This window comes from Cuculus canorus, chromosome 5, assembly GCF_017976375.1.
Source record: "Cuculus canorus isolate bCucCan1 chromosome 5, bCucCan1.pri, whole genome shotgun sequence".
In the NCBI taxonomy this organism is placed as follows: Eukaryota; Metazoa; Chordata; class Aves; order Cuculiformes; family Cuculidae; genus Cuculus; species Cuculus canorus.
Window position 1 is genome coordinate 42,339,076 of NC_071405.1, and position 15,897 is coordinate 42,354,972.

Below are 15,897 nucleotides of genomic sequence, written 5' to 3' on the forward strand. Positions count from 1 at the left end.
CTGGCGCGGAGGGAGACGAGGAGGTGACTGCGTCCCCTGCTGGCGCGGAGGGAGACGAGGAGGTGACTGCGCCCCCTGCTGGCGCGGAGGGAGACGAGGAGGTGACTGCGCCCCCTGCTGGCGCGGAGGAGGGAGGCGGCTGCGTGGCAGGTGGCGCAGGTGGCGCCTGACTGCCCCCACGGCAGCGCAGCCAACTGCCCGCCCAGGGACTCAGCGTCATGGAATCGCCAGGCTGGAAAAGGCTGTAGAGGTCATCTACACTGAATTAACTAACTCACACTGCAGTATTGGGCTTTAATATTATATGTAGGTTAACCGAATCAATAAACCCTTTAATGGTACATTTGTGTGAATCATTCTCTCTGTTGCACTGTGATGTGTGCTGAGAACTACAGCCTCTACGGATTTGTTCCTTTATTCCAAATTCTTCTATTCCCTTAATCACTCCAACTTTTAAGTCAATTTCAATTCTATTTGACATCCAGATGAGCTCCCCTAGAGCAGAGGTGGCTTTCATTATCTGCCCGTGTGGTGGCTTGTAAAACATGCCTCTGATTGAGAGTCTTTGTTGATGATTTTGAACCTCATTCCAAGCTGAAGAGCTAGATCAAATATTAAATACAGTCTTGAACAACCCCCAAACCCTTGCAAAATATGATGGCTTTAAATAAAATATGAAACACCATTCCAGAGAGCTGTCATTGGAGTAGGTACTGGTCACGCTTTATTTACAAAATCCAGAGATTTGTACACAGCGATCTACAGGGCAGCAGAGTGTTGGTGTCAGGAGGATAAAGGACATGCTCAGCAGGAATTGAAGATGCCGGCAAGGAGTTATCTCAGTTTTACAGAGAACTTGCTTCCTTTTGACTGAGGAAGCCACCAGACCCCTCCAGGAAGAAAAAGAAGAAAAGCAGCAGCAATACATAAACCAGGCTGATGTGGTTTTTCTTATCATTGAAGCATGGGAACACAAGTGATGGGTAAAGGAAGAAAGAGGACACCAGCAGGGTTTCAGCACGCCACTAAGGGCTGTCCTGTCTGGTTCATTACTTCCAGCGCCCGCCAACCTTGCCTTTGGCTCCTGCCTTCTTGCTGCTACAAAACAAAAGGAAAGAAAAACATGTTAGCATGATGGAAGCCGTGGGGCTCTGTGACCACTGTGCATTTCTGACTTTCAAGTTTAGGATTGAGCTGCTTCCACTTCTCACTCTGTTGGGCACACCTGTCATAGAGGACATCCTGAGAAAAATATTGTCAATACTGTGGAAAGAGATTTCCAGGATGTGCAAGCCTAGACGAGGTGGACTTTTCCAAATTGCTGCATAATTTCCTTATAATTGGGGAGCTCTAGCCAGATTCCCCAGATGCTCTAGTTGTGTAGTAGTGGAGGCAAAGAGCTGAACAATAATTTAAATACAACTATGAATTGCTTTGCTCTAGCAAAGGTAGAGTGGCTAATTCCTTATATCATGAGAGCAAAAGCCTCCAAAACAGTCCAAGCAATTTTTTAGGCCTCCCCTCATATCAGTATCCCCATCTTGCTCATGGTGTGTTTCGGAGCAGTCCAGCTACGCTCCCCATGCAAAGCACCTGAGGCAAACTCTCTCCAAATAGTATTTACTTGTACACAGTAGGGCAATCCTACATGCAAGCCACTTACCTTCTGACTGAGAAGCAGGCATGCCTGGAGTCAGAGAGGGGCCAGGTGTGAAGTTAGTTAGGTTAGATTCTACACTAGCTCCCGTAGGCAGCACCTTGGCTTTTGGGTCTCGGCACACCACCAAACCTTTCCATCTCGCACACACAATGATGAGGCTGCTTCTTGAACCAAATCACATGCAGACTGGGGCAGCTCTTTGACATGGTAGAGCATGGGGCTGGGGGCCAAGCATGAGGTTGGGGGGGGGGGGAGATTGGTTCCTCCAGGGAGCAGAAAAAATGTAGACGACATGGGTAGATGTTTGTGGTGCCCCACGGAATGGTTCAAGAGCCCTAGACACATTTACAGAAGGATGTAGCACAGTGACAGAGACGTACACATAGTGGATACTTTACCTTTTGACCAAGTTAGACTCGGTCTATTTGAAAAAAATGACCTTTTACATGAGAGAGAGATGAGTATTTTTTGTTTATCTTAAAATTCATCTCAGTGTTCCTTTTGCCAGCATTTCCGCAGGTTCAAAACCCAGTACTGGAACTGCATAGATCCTCAAATGAAGGCAGAGTCTTTTCATCTCCACAGGCACCTGTGATGTTTGATGTTATGTCTCACCTTTAGAGTGTGCTTAAGGAGACTTAATAAAGTCTGAAGCAAAAGGACCATTTGATCTTTGTATAACACATTAGCAGACATCACTTTGGAATTATACAATCTAGTGTGGATAGACATTGAAGTGCACAGAAATCTCATGATCTGTGGACTTCTCCGTGCAACCTTTTGCAAATTACAACCTGAGAGAATATCATGTCTTTGGGGGAACAAGCATGGAGTGGTACTGCCTGTTATGAGCAGTGTGGTAGTGCCTCTCAGCAGAGCCACAACACCCAGACAAACCGCGGCATCCTTCTGCAGCTGCACATTCTGGTGAGGTTTATCAGCCTACGGTTCTGTACAGAAAATACCATGGGAATGTCAAGCCTTATGTGTGGCATCTACAGACAACCAAGTCCTCAGTGTTATGTTCCTCTGATAAGGCAGGATGGCTTGGGGAAGTGGGAGGGCAATGTCTTGTGACTCCTATCATCCAAAGATGTCACCAAAGGCCACCACTTCATTCCTGGCATGACTTCACTAAGAAGATACAAAAGTACATTGATGACAAAATACCACCAAAGCAGAGTTCTCTTCCCTTGCTTCCCTGCAGTTCCTTCTCTGTGTCTGTTAATTTTCTACATGACCTAGTCCCCAGGCTTTGTCTAGCCCTGGTCTCTTGTAAGTTCACTGTAAACACCTAGAATAGTTAAAGATATAAGACAAAAAATCTAATGAAATATAAGTCTTGTGAGGAAGGAAAGTGGGAGAGAAATTATGAGTGTAAAGAACTCAGAATAGTAATCCCACGATGTTAGTCTTGTTACACACCATTCCTTAAAATCATAACAACCACTTGTTTACCCTTTGTAAACAAGGGTTGTATCCCCTCAAGTATTCAGAGCACCTCAGTCAGGCGTTTGAATACCCCAGCAATAAGCAGATGGAAATTTTGCAGACATAGTGTGAAGAAACATGATTTTTTTCTTGTTAGTTGTTACATTCACTTCAGTTTCCCCTTCATTTTCTCAATGTGAGGCAGGATGGGAGTTGCCCTTCCATCCCTAGCCTAATTTCATTGCAATAAGAAAATGTCAGTGTTGAAGCTGAAGTGACTACTTTGAACACTGAGAAGATATCCCCAAGCTAGGATGTAGGAAGGGGATATATGTACTTACTGCTTCTGAGCCTGATCAATCCGGTTCCTGAGGGTGATAATCTGCAAACAACATACACGACCAGGGTTTTTAGAGATAAAGAAACCTTGTTTCCTCACAGAGAGGGGAGTTTTACCTGCTGAAGTGCTGGAAGCAGCTGCCTTTGGCAGGGATTAATACTTCCTTTGAAACAAAAAGCTCACCCTTGCTTGAAGGAGAGAAATGTTGCTCCTTGGCAATAAATCCGCAAGCTAATTTTATGTGTCATTGGAAAGAAGAGCTAGAATTTTATAACCCTTATTAGAAGGGTTCCTATGTATACAAATTAATCTCCTGTGAACTCATATATAAAACTGCAGGCAAGTGAACCAGAATGAACATCACCTGGGCCAGCTGGAAAGCTCTTACATGGCCCCATCCACCTGTATGTGTCAGCCTCACCTTCTCACTCTTAACCCACTCCTACACATTCAGAAGTGTAAAAGCTCAAAGTGTGTCAGTGAACTGAAGCACTCAAGACGTCAAGAATGGAAGATGGATCACAGATTCTGCTGGAGTTCCAGCAGAACTTCCCAGCCACCCATTTAATAAGAGAAGACAACTTTTAAAAGGGCCTCAGAAGAAAATATGCAAGGAGAGCTTGAGAAATCATAGAGGAAAAGGTTGGAGTTGAGGCTCTGTTGATAACTGCAAGCCACTAGAGAGTCTGTCCTACAAGACAGAGTGTCTCTTGGTTTAACCACAGTTAAACTGCATATTTCAACCTAATGCATGGGAAAGGAAACACCTACCTTGCACACGATGAGCACCTTATGGCCTGACTTAGCACCTCAGTCCTGGCCTATAGCCCTAGACTTTCTGCTGAAATTCTGGGACTCTTCCAGCTGAGGTACTGGAAAAGCCCACAGGAACTAGGATGTGCCAGAGCCCTCTTTTGTCCCTTCACCTTCTCATTTGTAACTGAGTCAAGGTTCTGCCCATTTTTCCTGGGGTGGAAAAATGCACTTGCCAAGATGTATACTTTGCTTCTCCTTATGGTGCAGTTCAAAATTCTCCACTGGCTCTGCAGGTCCAAGAGCTGATGAACCAACAACTGAATATGTAAAGTGGCTCCTGACATTCCTCACATGCAATGCAAGAAAAAAAAAAAAGTCATACATTCAGGTTGGCCTAATAACTGGTATTTGCTGGCTCATATATTTCCATGGCAAATAGAAACAAAATAAGAGACTGAAACATTGGTGGGAACAACAAGGAACAATATTAGGACAACACAAGGAAGGAAAGATCAGCAGATCAGTTGCTTTTGTACTTACACATGGAAGTTGTACTATCTGCAGCAGTGGTTTAAATTATTTTTTGCAACCAAGTTTTTCTCCCAAGTGTGGAGGAGAACAAGCAGTCTTCAGTTTGACCCAAGGCCTTAAGACTTACCTTCGCTGATAACCTTGTGATAGTGACTGTAGCACTTACTCTCCAAGGAAGCACCAAAGAGCAACACACACTAGAGCTAAAGAACAGCTCCACTTCTGTGTGTCCCAATTCCTTCCTTTGTCTCTCCCTTGCATCTCCTTCATTCCCTTTGCTGTTTTCACTTTCCTTTCTCCTCATTTCCTGCTATTATCTTCTTTTTCCTTCACTCTTCTTCTCCCACCTCAGTTGTGCATTTTCCTTCTATTTTGCTCATTCTTTCTACTTTCTCGCCTTGCTTTTCAGCAGCAGCCCCCCCATCTCTTTGTGTATGTAGAGTTTTCATTACGACAGCATACACATCTCCTCTGGCACTGCCTTAATTCCAGTTACACACCCAGTGTTCCTATTATCCTTAAGCTAGCCCTCTCCAATATTTATATATGGATAAGCATGTGGCCACAAGATGGCCACACCCCATATCATTCTTTTCTGTGAAGTCCAAGCTATTACACATGCATCTCTAAGCTTCTGCATGTATCCCGGATGCATCAGGGTTACTCGTCCACACATATAATACCAGAGATTTAGATGGGAAATTATTTTAGAGATGGTCTGAGTGGGTTGCATGCTCTTTTCTTTAGCCACATCCCTGTTGGACCCCAATTCTTTTCCTAAATTACTGCTTCATCTCTTTTCAAAGAATGAAAGGAAGAGGAAAAGGAAGTGATGGGAGAGACACAAAATACACTTTTCTCTTTTCTCTCTGTACTTAGAGTCAAGTGCCAGTTTCTCTCTGGCACTTGACCATGCGGCAGGCTCATGCATTTGGCAGCCTTTGCTGCTGCTGTTACACAGGCAAGTTCATTGTACTTACAACTTGGAAAGCTCCTGCAGCCTGCAACGCAGTGTTAAAATCTAAGAGAGATTGAGATAGTTACATTGGTGTTGCTCATTCCCTGTCAGTGTGTGGCTGTGTGAGTGAGAATTAAAAGGAGAACGAGATGGGGAGAGATCCAATAGGATTTCTCAGCCACTGAAACCTGAAGTAGGTGGATGCAGCCCTGTTCTGTGACTGTGAAGGAAACACGTCCACTTTAGTTACCATATGACACTTCAGTCAGATGCTCCTGTCTGGAGACAGTTTTCAGTGAATCTAGAGAGCTCAGTCCACAGGGAATCTGGGATGGGAATAAAACTTAAAACTTTCAAGAGTGAAAGCAAAGATGAGTTTTAAAATATTACTTTGCAATGGAGATGAGCGATTTCAGAGTTTTCAGGCCAAAGTTACCTATAGATAAACAAGAATGAACAAGATGTTTTTGTGCAGAGGGTGAAATGTCCATTTTCTGTTAGGATTGCCTTTCCATAGGGCATTGAAAACCTTGAGCGTAGTCTGTTCAGTTTCAGCCTAAAATGTGAAATCCAGTCCATGTATGTACATTAGGGGAATGCAGTTCCAGTCTTGCTGTTTAAATACTGCAAAAGGGCATTGGAGACCCAAGTGATGTTAACACATAGCTTTTACCAGAGGAATCACAGAGATCTTTACATTTTGAACCCAGTGTCATTAGCAAAATGGCTTCTCAACTCACCTCATATTTTTTCCTCTTGATCTGCTCTGTAAAGTCATACTTTTCAGTCTCCAGCTGGTATAACCAGTCCCACAGTTCCTTAGCCTTGTCCCTGTGTGTTTATGGGGAAAGATAGGAGAAACACATCACATCAGATATTTTCTACCATTTTTGCATCACTAATAATGAGATTTTTTATTTTTTATTTAATGCAGTTCACATACCTTCCTGCAAACCTTTTCCATCCTCTGAAAGCTACTCACCATTTTCGAGGTAACATTTTTCTCACCTGAGAACCTTTTAGACTTGCACTCTTGTGTGTGCCATACACTAACATAGTTCCTAGAGATTTAATTTCCCCCTCTAACTCTTAATGAAAAAAAAAGTCCAGGAGAATCAGGTGAGAATGAAGGACAATTCTGAAGACCACCCATGTAAGCAGAGCATCTGCCATTGCACACCCTCATCTGTTTCAGGGCTAAGGTGAGCCCACATCATCTTTCAGTCATGTATAAATGCCTGATGTGGGATTCCAGGCTATCATGTCATGACTAGTCTACACCAGAGCACTCAGCTCCCAAGCCTCCAGCCTTGTGGAGACCTGTACTCATACCTTAGTAACTCAACATACCCCTAGGAATACTGCAGATACCAATCTAACATTTTGTTCAACCAATCTCAGAGCTAGTCCCATAAATTACTAATCCTAATCAGCAGGAGAGGCAACAGAACAACATACCAAACCGTTTCAACAATTCCCCACATCTCAATTTCCTCCATTCTCCAGATCAAGGAAAGGCACAACTTAACATTGTTCTGTGATAAATTTCAAGGAAGATCCTCTCCTCTACCTATTTTTTTCACTAGAGAAGACTTCAGGACAGTAAGACCACATTTCAGTGGATTACATTCAGTGACTTAGGATGATTACCTCAGCTTGTCTTCATTAAGGTGGTCAATGTTCAAGGGCTTGCGCCTCTCTGCCAGGACCTTCTTCTTCGTCTCTCTAGCTGTTTGCTTCTTCCCTCTCTTCTGATCAGCCTATTTTCAGAACATCAATTAACATCAGACAGCGGATATTCAGGCTGAATGAAATTATCTCAGTGACAGAGCATGTAAGACAGGCTGCTAGGAATCCAGAAGAAGAAAAGGCAAGCTGTTTTCTCAACTTATAATGAAGACTGTTCCCAGTCAACTCCATGGTTTATGCTCCCTTATTTCTTTCACCGATACGTGTTTTTTACCTTAGCCAGATAGCTGCTATATGTGGCACCCATGGAAGACAGAGCCTTCTTCTTCTTGAGATCATCCTCAGCTTTTCTTTTGGCATCTTCTTCCTCTCTCCGTGCCTTTTCCTCCTGTGTAGTGTAACATATAGAGGCAAGTTACTCTAGGGGAGACTTACAGCTTCCCCAGTAGTCAGTATCACTACAGGGAATGTTATCATATAAGCATGTTTATGAGAATTAGGAGCTCCTGTTTCCTGTCCCTGCTTTAAGTGGGTATTCATCTCTAGACTAAGACAGGGAGAACAGCTAGGGTTTTTCCTCTCCCTAGAGATCTCCTCCAATTTGATGCTGAGACAAGGAAAGAGATGAAAAGACACTTACCGCAAGCCTTGCCTGACGCTCCTTCTCCTTCTCGGCACGGATTCTCTGTTGCTCTGCTCTTTCAGCTCTGCGCTTCTCCTGAAACAAGGAGTGAAATAGGCTTTGAGTAATCATTGTAGCTTTATCTAACTCCAGTATTACACCCTATCACCATGAGCTTTGGTTTGTAGAGAATGAGTCACCTACTCCCTTGCCAGTGTGCAGAAGGGTCTCATTTGAAATTCCCAAATGTAAGATGAGAGTCTGAGAGCGGGGACAGATGTGGGAAGAAGCCATTTGATGGTGACTTGACCAGTCACTTCTGTACATGGCAATAATCCAACTTCCCTCCTATAAAGGGTCTCTCAATGTAGCACAGGGAAATGGTGGTACAAAGACTCACAATCCTCTCCTTGAGGGCAACCAGCTCTTCCTCTTCCTTTCTCCTGGCTTCAAAGTGGCTGTCAATCAAGGCCTGCAGTTCAATCAGGTCTTTGTTCTGCCTTTTCTTTTGGATGTCCTAGAAGAGAAGGAAAATGCATTAAAGCAGCCCATGTTGCTCTAGGAATATGCCCTGGACATTCCCAGCACCCTGCCTACACAGAGTAACAAAAGCAAAAAGTGTCCACAGATATCTGTGGAAATCTATGGGATTATCTTAAATGGCAGTTGATGCTGGTCATAGACAGTCAAGAGACTCATCCAGGTAGCAGTCAAGAGCCCAGAAGAGAGCAAAATCTGCATCTCCCATTCCCCTACACCATATTTTATCCCCAGCTTTGCTTAGCTGCCTCCTCATTGCATATAGTTAGCAGCTTCCTCTTCACTTTGCAATATGAATCTTACCTAGAAAATGTTCTGGCATTTTTGAGAAACGCAGATTTTTCTGTGGAGCTTTTCAACATTAGAATTTCTTCATTTTTCTATCAACTTTCTAGGACGGTACTTGGTTCTCTATCATTAAAAGTCTGTTATCATTTAAAGTAGCATTTAGCAGGTGATGAGTATTGGTCTGCTTTATTTCAACCTGCAACTTTCAATCTTTTTATAACAATGGGACAGGGGATTTGAAAGTTCCTAAAACACTTACTTTCTCCTTTCTTCATATATTGGCTTCAAAGATTCAAGGCCAAAAAAAAGAAGAAATACCTGAATTATAGTCACATTAGCAACAAATGTATCCTGAGAGTTCCAGAGAGCAGAGAGTAGCCCTTCGCTGAAAAGAGGCAGCAAAGCATCCATACTTTTGTCCTTGAATTTATCTTCAGCAGTACCCAATACAAGAGAAGTTATGTGGGCTTGCACACACATATATGGCTCAGATACAGACAGCCACACACAGCCACAGTCTCAGGAATACTTACATCAAAATCTACTTTCTCACCCTCCGGTATTTTAGGAGCAGTTAGTCTGCAGAGAGTCAAAGAAGGGGAAAAAAGAGGGAGAAAAAAAAAACCAAAAAAAAAAAGGGTTTTCATCTTAAAGAGCAGGCAGCTTTGTAAACAGCCCGCCCTAACCTGAACTGCCCTCAGGAATCATGCTAACAAGGAGAAATGCTAATGGAAATACCAGGTGAAAAACAGCAAGTTAATGGAAAACCACTACAGAATAGCAATAAGGACCATTGTCTTTTGTGGAAGGTCATGCAGGGCAGGGAGTTACTGCTAAAGGCCCTTTACATTCCCAAAGCCTATGGTCATTCCCTACGACATGGAAAAACTTTGGTCCATAAGACTGTTGGCACAGTGCTGCATGCTTCATTCTGGGCAGCTGACAGATTGGGAAGGCAAGGTGAAGGTGCTGGGGCCCAGAGCCAGAAAATCCATAGAAAACCTTATTTAAGCTTAAGTCAGCCCAGCTCAACATTTGCCATCCTTCCCACTGTCAGCAATCCTGGATGAATGGGTAGCTTACCCAGCCATGGCCTCTCATGGAGCATTTATTGTTGACCTGTGTCTTGAGGCAATGTGAGACTGCTGTATCTTGGACAGTTCACAAGTCCTCTGACTATCAGCAATTGGTCTCAAGACTCTGGTCAGTAACTACTGCTAAGGCACCCTCTGGCAGGAGACATCCCGAAAAAGCATGCAGGAGCAGCTGGATGTTGCACAAGGGAGGGTTGGATAAAGACTTGTAGTGGCCATTTGCCTAGTAGACAGTTTAAGGGCTTCTGCTACATCAGAAAACTGATCCCAATGTTTTGAAACTCTCTGCCCCTCATACTTACTTTATTCTGGGCTTCTCCTCTGTATTTGGAAACGGAGCAAAACAGGAAGGGGAAAAGAAGGGGAACAGTTACAACAAGAGAGATTATGCTAGCTGCCAAAGTAAAAGGAGGGTAGGGAAATCTTAGGAGAAACATCCCAGAGAAACTGGTTAAATCACAAGCACTTCCAAAAGTAATACCCACACTCACACGTGCTTTTTGCTAGGAGTGAATGTGGTTTTACCCTTGAAGCAGAATTTGGCAGAAAATAATCAAGAGACTGTATAAAAGTCCCAAATGTAGCATCTGGAAGGCAATGATTCCACATAAATGCTAAATTATTTTTCTCAAACCAACCTCACCAAAGCTCTGTGGAGGACAGCTGGGCTGGAGGGTAGAAGAAATTGTTGCCTCTTTCAATCTGTACTACTTTTGCTGAAGATAATCTGAATTCACAGTCATGTCAATGATAAATAGTCTTCCCCAGTTTCACTTGAATGCCTCACGTGGAGGCCAGGAAGGAAAAAGCTTCATGATACACACCTTCTTCAGGTTCACTGACACACAAGATAGCTTTGGGCTCGTGCCCCTGAGATAGCTTAGTGCCACAGGGAAGAATCTTATTCTTCTGCACTGAGTGGTGCTCCTCAAACTCAGCTTGGAAAGACCATTCTCTCTAAGCAAGCTCCTTCTCCTGCTGAGGTATATGCAAAATTCCCATGGGCATAAATGGGAAAGAACTTGCATCTCTGGGAGAGGTATAGTGCCCTGATAGGCTAAACCATCACAGACTGTCAGCTTGGGCCCTCTGGGCAGTTAAAAGGGTTCCCCTGCAACAAGTGACCTTTCCTTTGCTCTCAGCTATGTGCTGTCTTACGAGTTACTTGCTTAACATTTGTGTTTGTGATCAGTTTCCCTCCCTGCTATGCTTTTAAACTTTAGTTATTAACTCCAGCATAATGCCAATAAGTTCAGCACTGTTTCTTTCACAAAAAGAAGTAAATTAAAATTAGGGGTTTATTCTGGCCTAGTCTCACAGGGACCCAGGTTGACTTTTATAACCACATGCTGTATTCGAACTTTCAGGGATGCTGCTGGATTCTGCAGTACAAGAATCTCCCTGTGCTGGTTCAGTGGGAGGAACTAAGGTAAAAAAGCTCTGAGCTTATTGAATCTGCTAAAAACAAACAGGTTTGTAAAGTAAAAGTAAAAACAGCCTCCTCAGGAGCAGGTGCACAAACCTCGCTATCCATATCAAGATACAGAAAGCTGTTATAATTTTTCAAATGCATATCTGCATCCAGGTGCTTTGGGACTGATGGAGGAGATTTGGAATAGAAAATGGAACAGAGTAGGATAAAATAAAGTGAAATATTATAAGAAGGAAGAAATAGCAAAAACTGGTACTGGAAATTATTTAGTGGAGGCATCAGTTTCAAGGATATTGGATAATAAAAAAATCAAGAAAGTGGCTGGAAATGGGTTATTGAACTAATTAAGAGAAAAGACATGAGAGATACGTAAAAGAGATCAGAAACCAACCTTTCATTTCTCTCTCGTTTTCCCATACCAATTTCATTAGTCACATTTTAGGGGGTAGAATTTTCTCATTCACTGCAAGAACACTTCCTACCAAAACATAGCACAGTTGAGGCTACAGCGATGCTAGTAAACTACGCAGAATGTAATTAGAAAAGTGTTTTAGAACACTTGTATAAAGAAAGACATAAATCACTCCTGAAGAAAAACACCATTAGCCAGCAGTGTACTTATGTATTTCTCCAGTTATTTTTTAAATTGTTTTGTCTTTTAAATGGCCAGTGAGCTTCTTAAAACATTAATAATATTTTTTTAATCTGGAGAGAGGAAAAATAATCACAATTAACCAGTCCATCGGGGATGTTATTGACACAGGATTCCCTTCCCTCATGACATACTCAGTTAATTTTCATAAACATTCCTCTTTAGCTTAAAGCTGCCAGTTAGTAACATTTCAGATTCAAGCTGGGGGCAAAGTAAACAGGAAATGACTGCTTTTGTTTGTTGACTTTGGTGGCCGGGATAGACAGCTTCTGTCAATGTCAATGTCAATGTGAGTCTGTTTTCAGCTGCCACCAAATCAGCACTTTAAACTTAATTAAGGCAACAAATGAATGTAAAAGTAAAAATTAAGGTTAGTTGTTCCTGAAATAAGAAATTTTAGTTAGAATATTTAATGGTGCCTCCAGAAAACCAGAAAAGGAGATAACAAAGAAATAGGAGCCTTTATTAAAAAATCAAACAGTAATAAATCCGTCCTTTGCAGTGCATGACCCAGCATGGTTCATACCGTATGCACCAAAAGCAGCCCAGGGATGTGGGTTTTTTTAAACACTTTTCTGTCAAGAAACCAAGTCAAGGAACTGGGCCAAAAATTGTTGACAAGCAGGAATTGTCATACCAAATTCCTGTTCCTGTGCCGGATTTTGACTGACATTCTGATCATTCTGCCCATGAACCATGGGGCTGTGACAAAATCCCAAAATACAACTCTGCCAAAAGAAGGCAAGAGCCACTGGAAATCCAAGTTCACTGCCCTGGTGATTAGAGTACAGACTCCAAGTTTCTGGTTTCTGAAAGGGTTAGCAAGAGGAGAGTACACACCACCTTACCACACATACAACCTTACTTTCTCCTGCCTGATCTATGAAATATTGACATAGCGCCCCCCCCCTTTCTTTGAATGCATCTGAACTGCCTCTACTTCATTCAGAAATCCCTAAACACCCTCCCTTATTTCCACTTCTCAGAAGTAACACCTCTAATTTACAGTGTGTCCTTGGGAAAAAAAAAATCAATATGCTATTAAAAATAAAAGGAAAGAGAGACAAAAATGAGAGAGTCTCAGAAAGGTCCTCAGGGTATTTCCCTAAATAAGAAAAAAGCCTGAAAAGTGAGCAAGAAGATTAAAACAAACAAACAAAAAATCACAAAACCAAACCAAAACAAGGAAACACAGAAAATGTAGGGTGATTTCAAGTAGCTTTGGGCTATGTCTTTTGGAACAGCTGGCCAGGTGGTCTAGGGGTTAGGACAGTCCGAACACAACCAAACTATTTCAAAGGCCTGTATAAGTCTGTGAGAGTCTTTCTGTACATTTAAGCCAGTTCTGAACTTGGCCCAGGAGGGCTGAGTTTTCTTGCCCACATACAAGAGCAAAACCGACCCTGCATACATTTAGATTTGGTCCTTTCACGTGAGTCTCCTCCCCCAACACGTGCTCCAAGCCTATGGCCTGCCCCACTAGCCTGAAAATTTATTCAATGCTTGATGCTTATCACAATTTTAAGTGTATGGCTGGAGCAGAAGTTTAAATATCTGCAAATTCAGGCCTGAGGACCATGACCTAAGGCTGGGTGAGGCAGGCGTGTCTATGCAAGGCTCAGCTCCATTTTCAAGTATGCCACTTCAATTTAAGAGATACTTCCCTCATTTTTAGGGGACAGAGAAGGTTTGCTGGTGAGATATATAACACAACATGTTCTCGTGAAAAGACAAGTACAGGACAAGCTTGTAGAGCATGGTTTTCAAGGTCTACTGTCCTAATGAGGGTGTACAGGCTTCTCAATACAACAGTGACTCCCCAAGGGTGCTTGGATATGCACAGTGAGCAATTCTTTGTGGCAGAGAGGTTTTGGCCCAGTTCCTGAGTTTAAGATCAAGTGAGGAACAAAAAGAAATACAGAGAAAAAAAAAGAGTGAGGTGTTAGAAAGATGACTTTGTTGTCCTAAGACAACATTGAGCTACCATCACTGTATTCGCCGCCTTCATCAGCTGTAGGTTGAAGGATAAAAGCAAAAGAGAAGAAGCACAGTAATCAATCCACAACCAGTGCTGTTCTCCTAAAAGCGACTGTCCCCCACTCCCTCCCTGCTACTCTGGGAACCTCAAACTCTCTGGTGATTGAACAAGGAGAAAAACACTCCTTTTAAGTGTTTTGATCTGGCAAATAGCCTTTTTCTCCATGTTCATCCAACACCATTGAGAGACTGTTTCCCTCCTGTACTCTTTGCTCTTGAACAAGGTCAGTGTTTTTAACATTGTTTTCCAGCACTGAAAGAGAAAAAGGGTGAGAGTCTGTAGGTGCATCACATACCTTCTTCAGGGGCTTCCTCTGCTGGTGTCGTGATGCGAGCAGTGATGGAAAGACAGGAAATAGGGGGTGGGGAGGGAAACAAACAACAGAATAGATATTTAAACCTCTTGGAAGCCTGAGAAAGAGACCAGGGAATGCATGAAAGGGGAGGAGGGAGGAGGGGAAAATAAAGGAATTAGTGAATTAAGGCGAGGAGAAAAGGTATCTGGAGAGGCTGTCAGAAGTTAAAGATGCTGTAAGGTTAAAGTAGTAGTAAGCATGAAGATTAAAGGAGAAAAGGGCTGCAAAGTGATCATTGTGGTTAATATTTGTTTCTCTTGTTTTGTTCTCTTCTACTAACTCAGGACTCCTGTTTTCTCTCTCACACACACACAGCCTCATGCTGCAACAAGAAGGAGTAAATCAGAAGTCATGTCACATACCTGGCTCATGAACTTCTAGTGTGAAGTGTCATGGAACAAGATGCGATAGAAAATAAGAGAATGAGAACAAGAAACCTGTTATTTCACACAGCAAAAGAGCTCTTCAACCAGAGGGGCAAAGAGGAAAATGGGGAAGAGGAACAAAAGTGAGATAAAATAAATTAATTACAACTGAAATAACATATAAACATAAGTCACAGGACAGGAAAGGAATCCAGTTTGGTGAAACAGGCGGATTTACAATAATAATCCGGTGCCTAAGAAAAACTTATGAGCATTATATGACATAAAGCACAACCTGACAGCACAGTGTACCAAGGTTTACCTTGATTTGAAATATGCACATGAACATAGTCAGCACTCAGAGCGCTTAGATCCAGCCTTTTCTTCAGCAGTATTGCAGTCATTTGAGACAAACAAATTGTGGTTCAGAAACCTACTGAAATACATGCTGTAACTCATCATCAACGTTCGGCTAATTTCCAAAGAAGCTCAGTCTCTTTTCTAGATCTATGGCTCAGGCCATTTTCTTCCTTGAAGACAACTTGGATGCCTATATAAATCTACTGCTGTTCTTCATATCCATTTGCAACACAGAATTACAAACATTACTTCATAGGAAGAAAAGATTCATTAAAAATCTGTGCAGGTCTACATTTCATTCTGGGTTTTTTTTGGCAAAGCAAGAATCAATCAGGAATGTGGATTTGCAGGACAGATTTTGCTTCTCAGCCACACACACACCACTGAATATATTGCAAAGCAGGCATAAAAATAATGCAAATTATGACAGTATTTATATTTCCTGTGTACAGTCAATGGGTCAAATTCTGTCCCGCAATTTGAAACAAAGCTTCCCCTATAAGAAGAAACGTTCATCCTCAAATCACAGTGCAGAATTTAACCCATTACAGAAGGACAGTTTTTGCTGAGCTATTTTTTCATGGCAGTATATGTGTTCCCCTAGTTTTTAGTATATTTTCATGCAACAGGTAATTATTCTTCTCCTTACTGTTGATTACATTTGATTGATAAAAAACCAATATTAAACTAAAAAGCCAACAATCCCAAAGGCATGCAAGTTGCGAGCTACCATTAACAGATAAGTTGTTATCTCCTATCACCTTCTGTTCACTTCCCACCATGCAC

At 42.4% G+C, this 15,897-nt stretch overlaps 1 protein-coding gene across 3 annotated transcripts; it reads right to left on the reverse strand.

Annotated features, from left to right (window-relative positions):
- Nucleotides 1-701: 701 nt before the first annotated feature.
- Nucleotides 702-15,170, reverse strand: TNNT3 (troponin T3, fast skeletal type). 3 transcript variants are annotated; one of them, XM_054068153.1, is made up of 12 exons: nt 15,074-15,170; nt 14,749-14,763; nt 14,327-14,344; nt 10,212-10,230; nt 9,349-9,394; nt 8,388-8,504; nt 8,006-8,083; nt 7,640-7,753; nt 7,327-7,436; nt 6,417-6,507; nt 5,699-5,739; nt 702-1,098 (listed from the first exon to the last, which is right to left on the reverse strand). In XM_054068153.1, exons 1-12 carry the CDS (start codon nt 15,153-15,155, stop codon nt 1,050-1,052), a joined length of 780 nt encoding a protein of 259 aa, XP_053924128.1. In that variant the 5' UTR covers nt 15,156-15,170; the 3' UTR covers nt 702-1,049. The 3 variants fall into 3 exon arrangements, with proteins under 3 accessions (XP_053924128.1, XP_053924127.1, XP_053924129.1); XM_054068152.1 differs by having other exon boundaries at nt 14,327-14,347; XM_054068154.1 differs by lacking the exon at nt 14,327-14,344.
- Nucleotides 15,171-15,897: the final 727 nt, after the last annotated feature.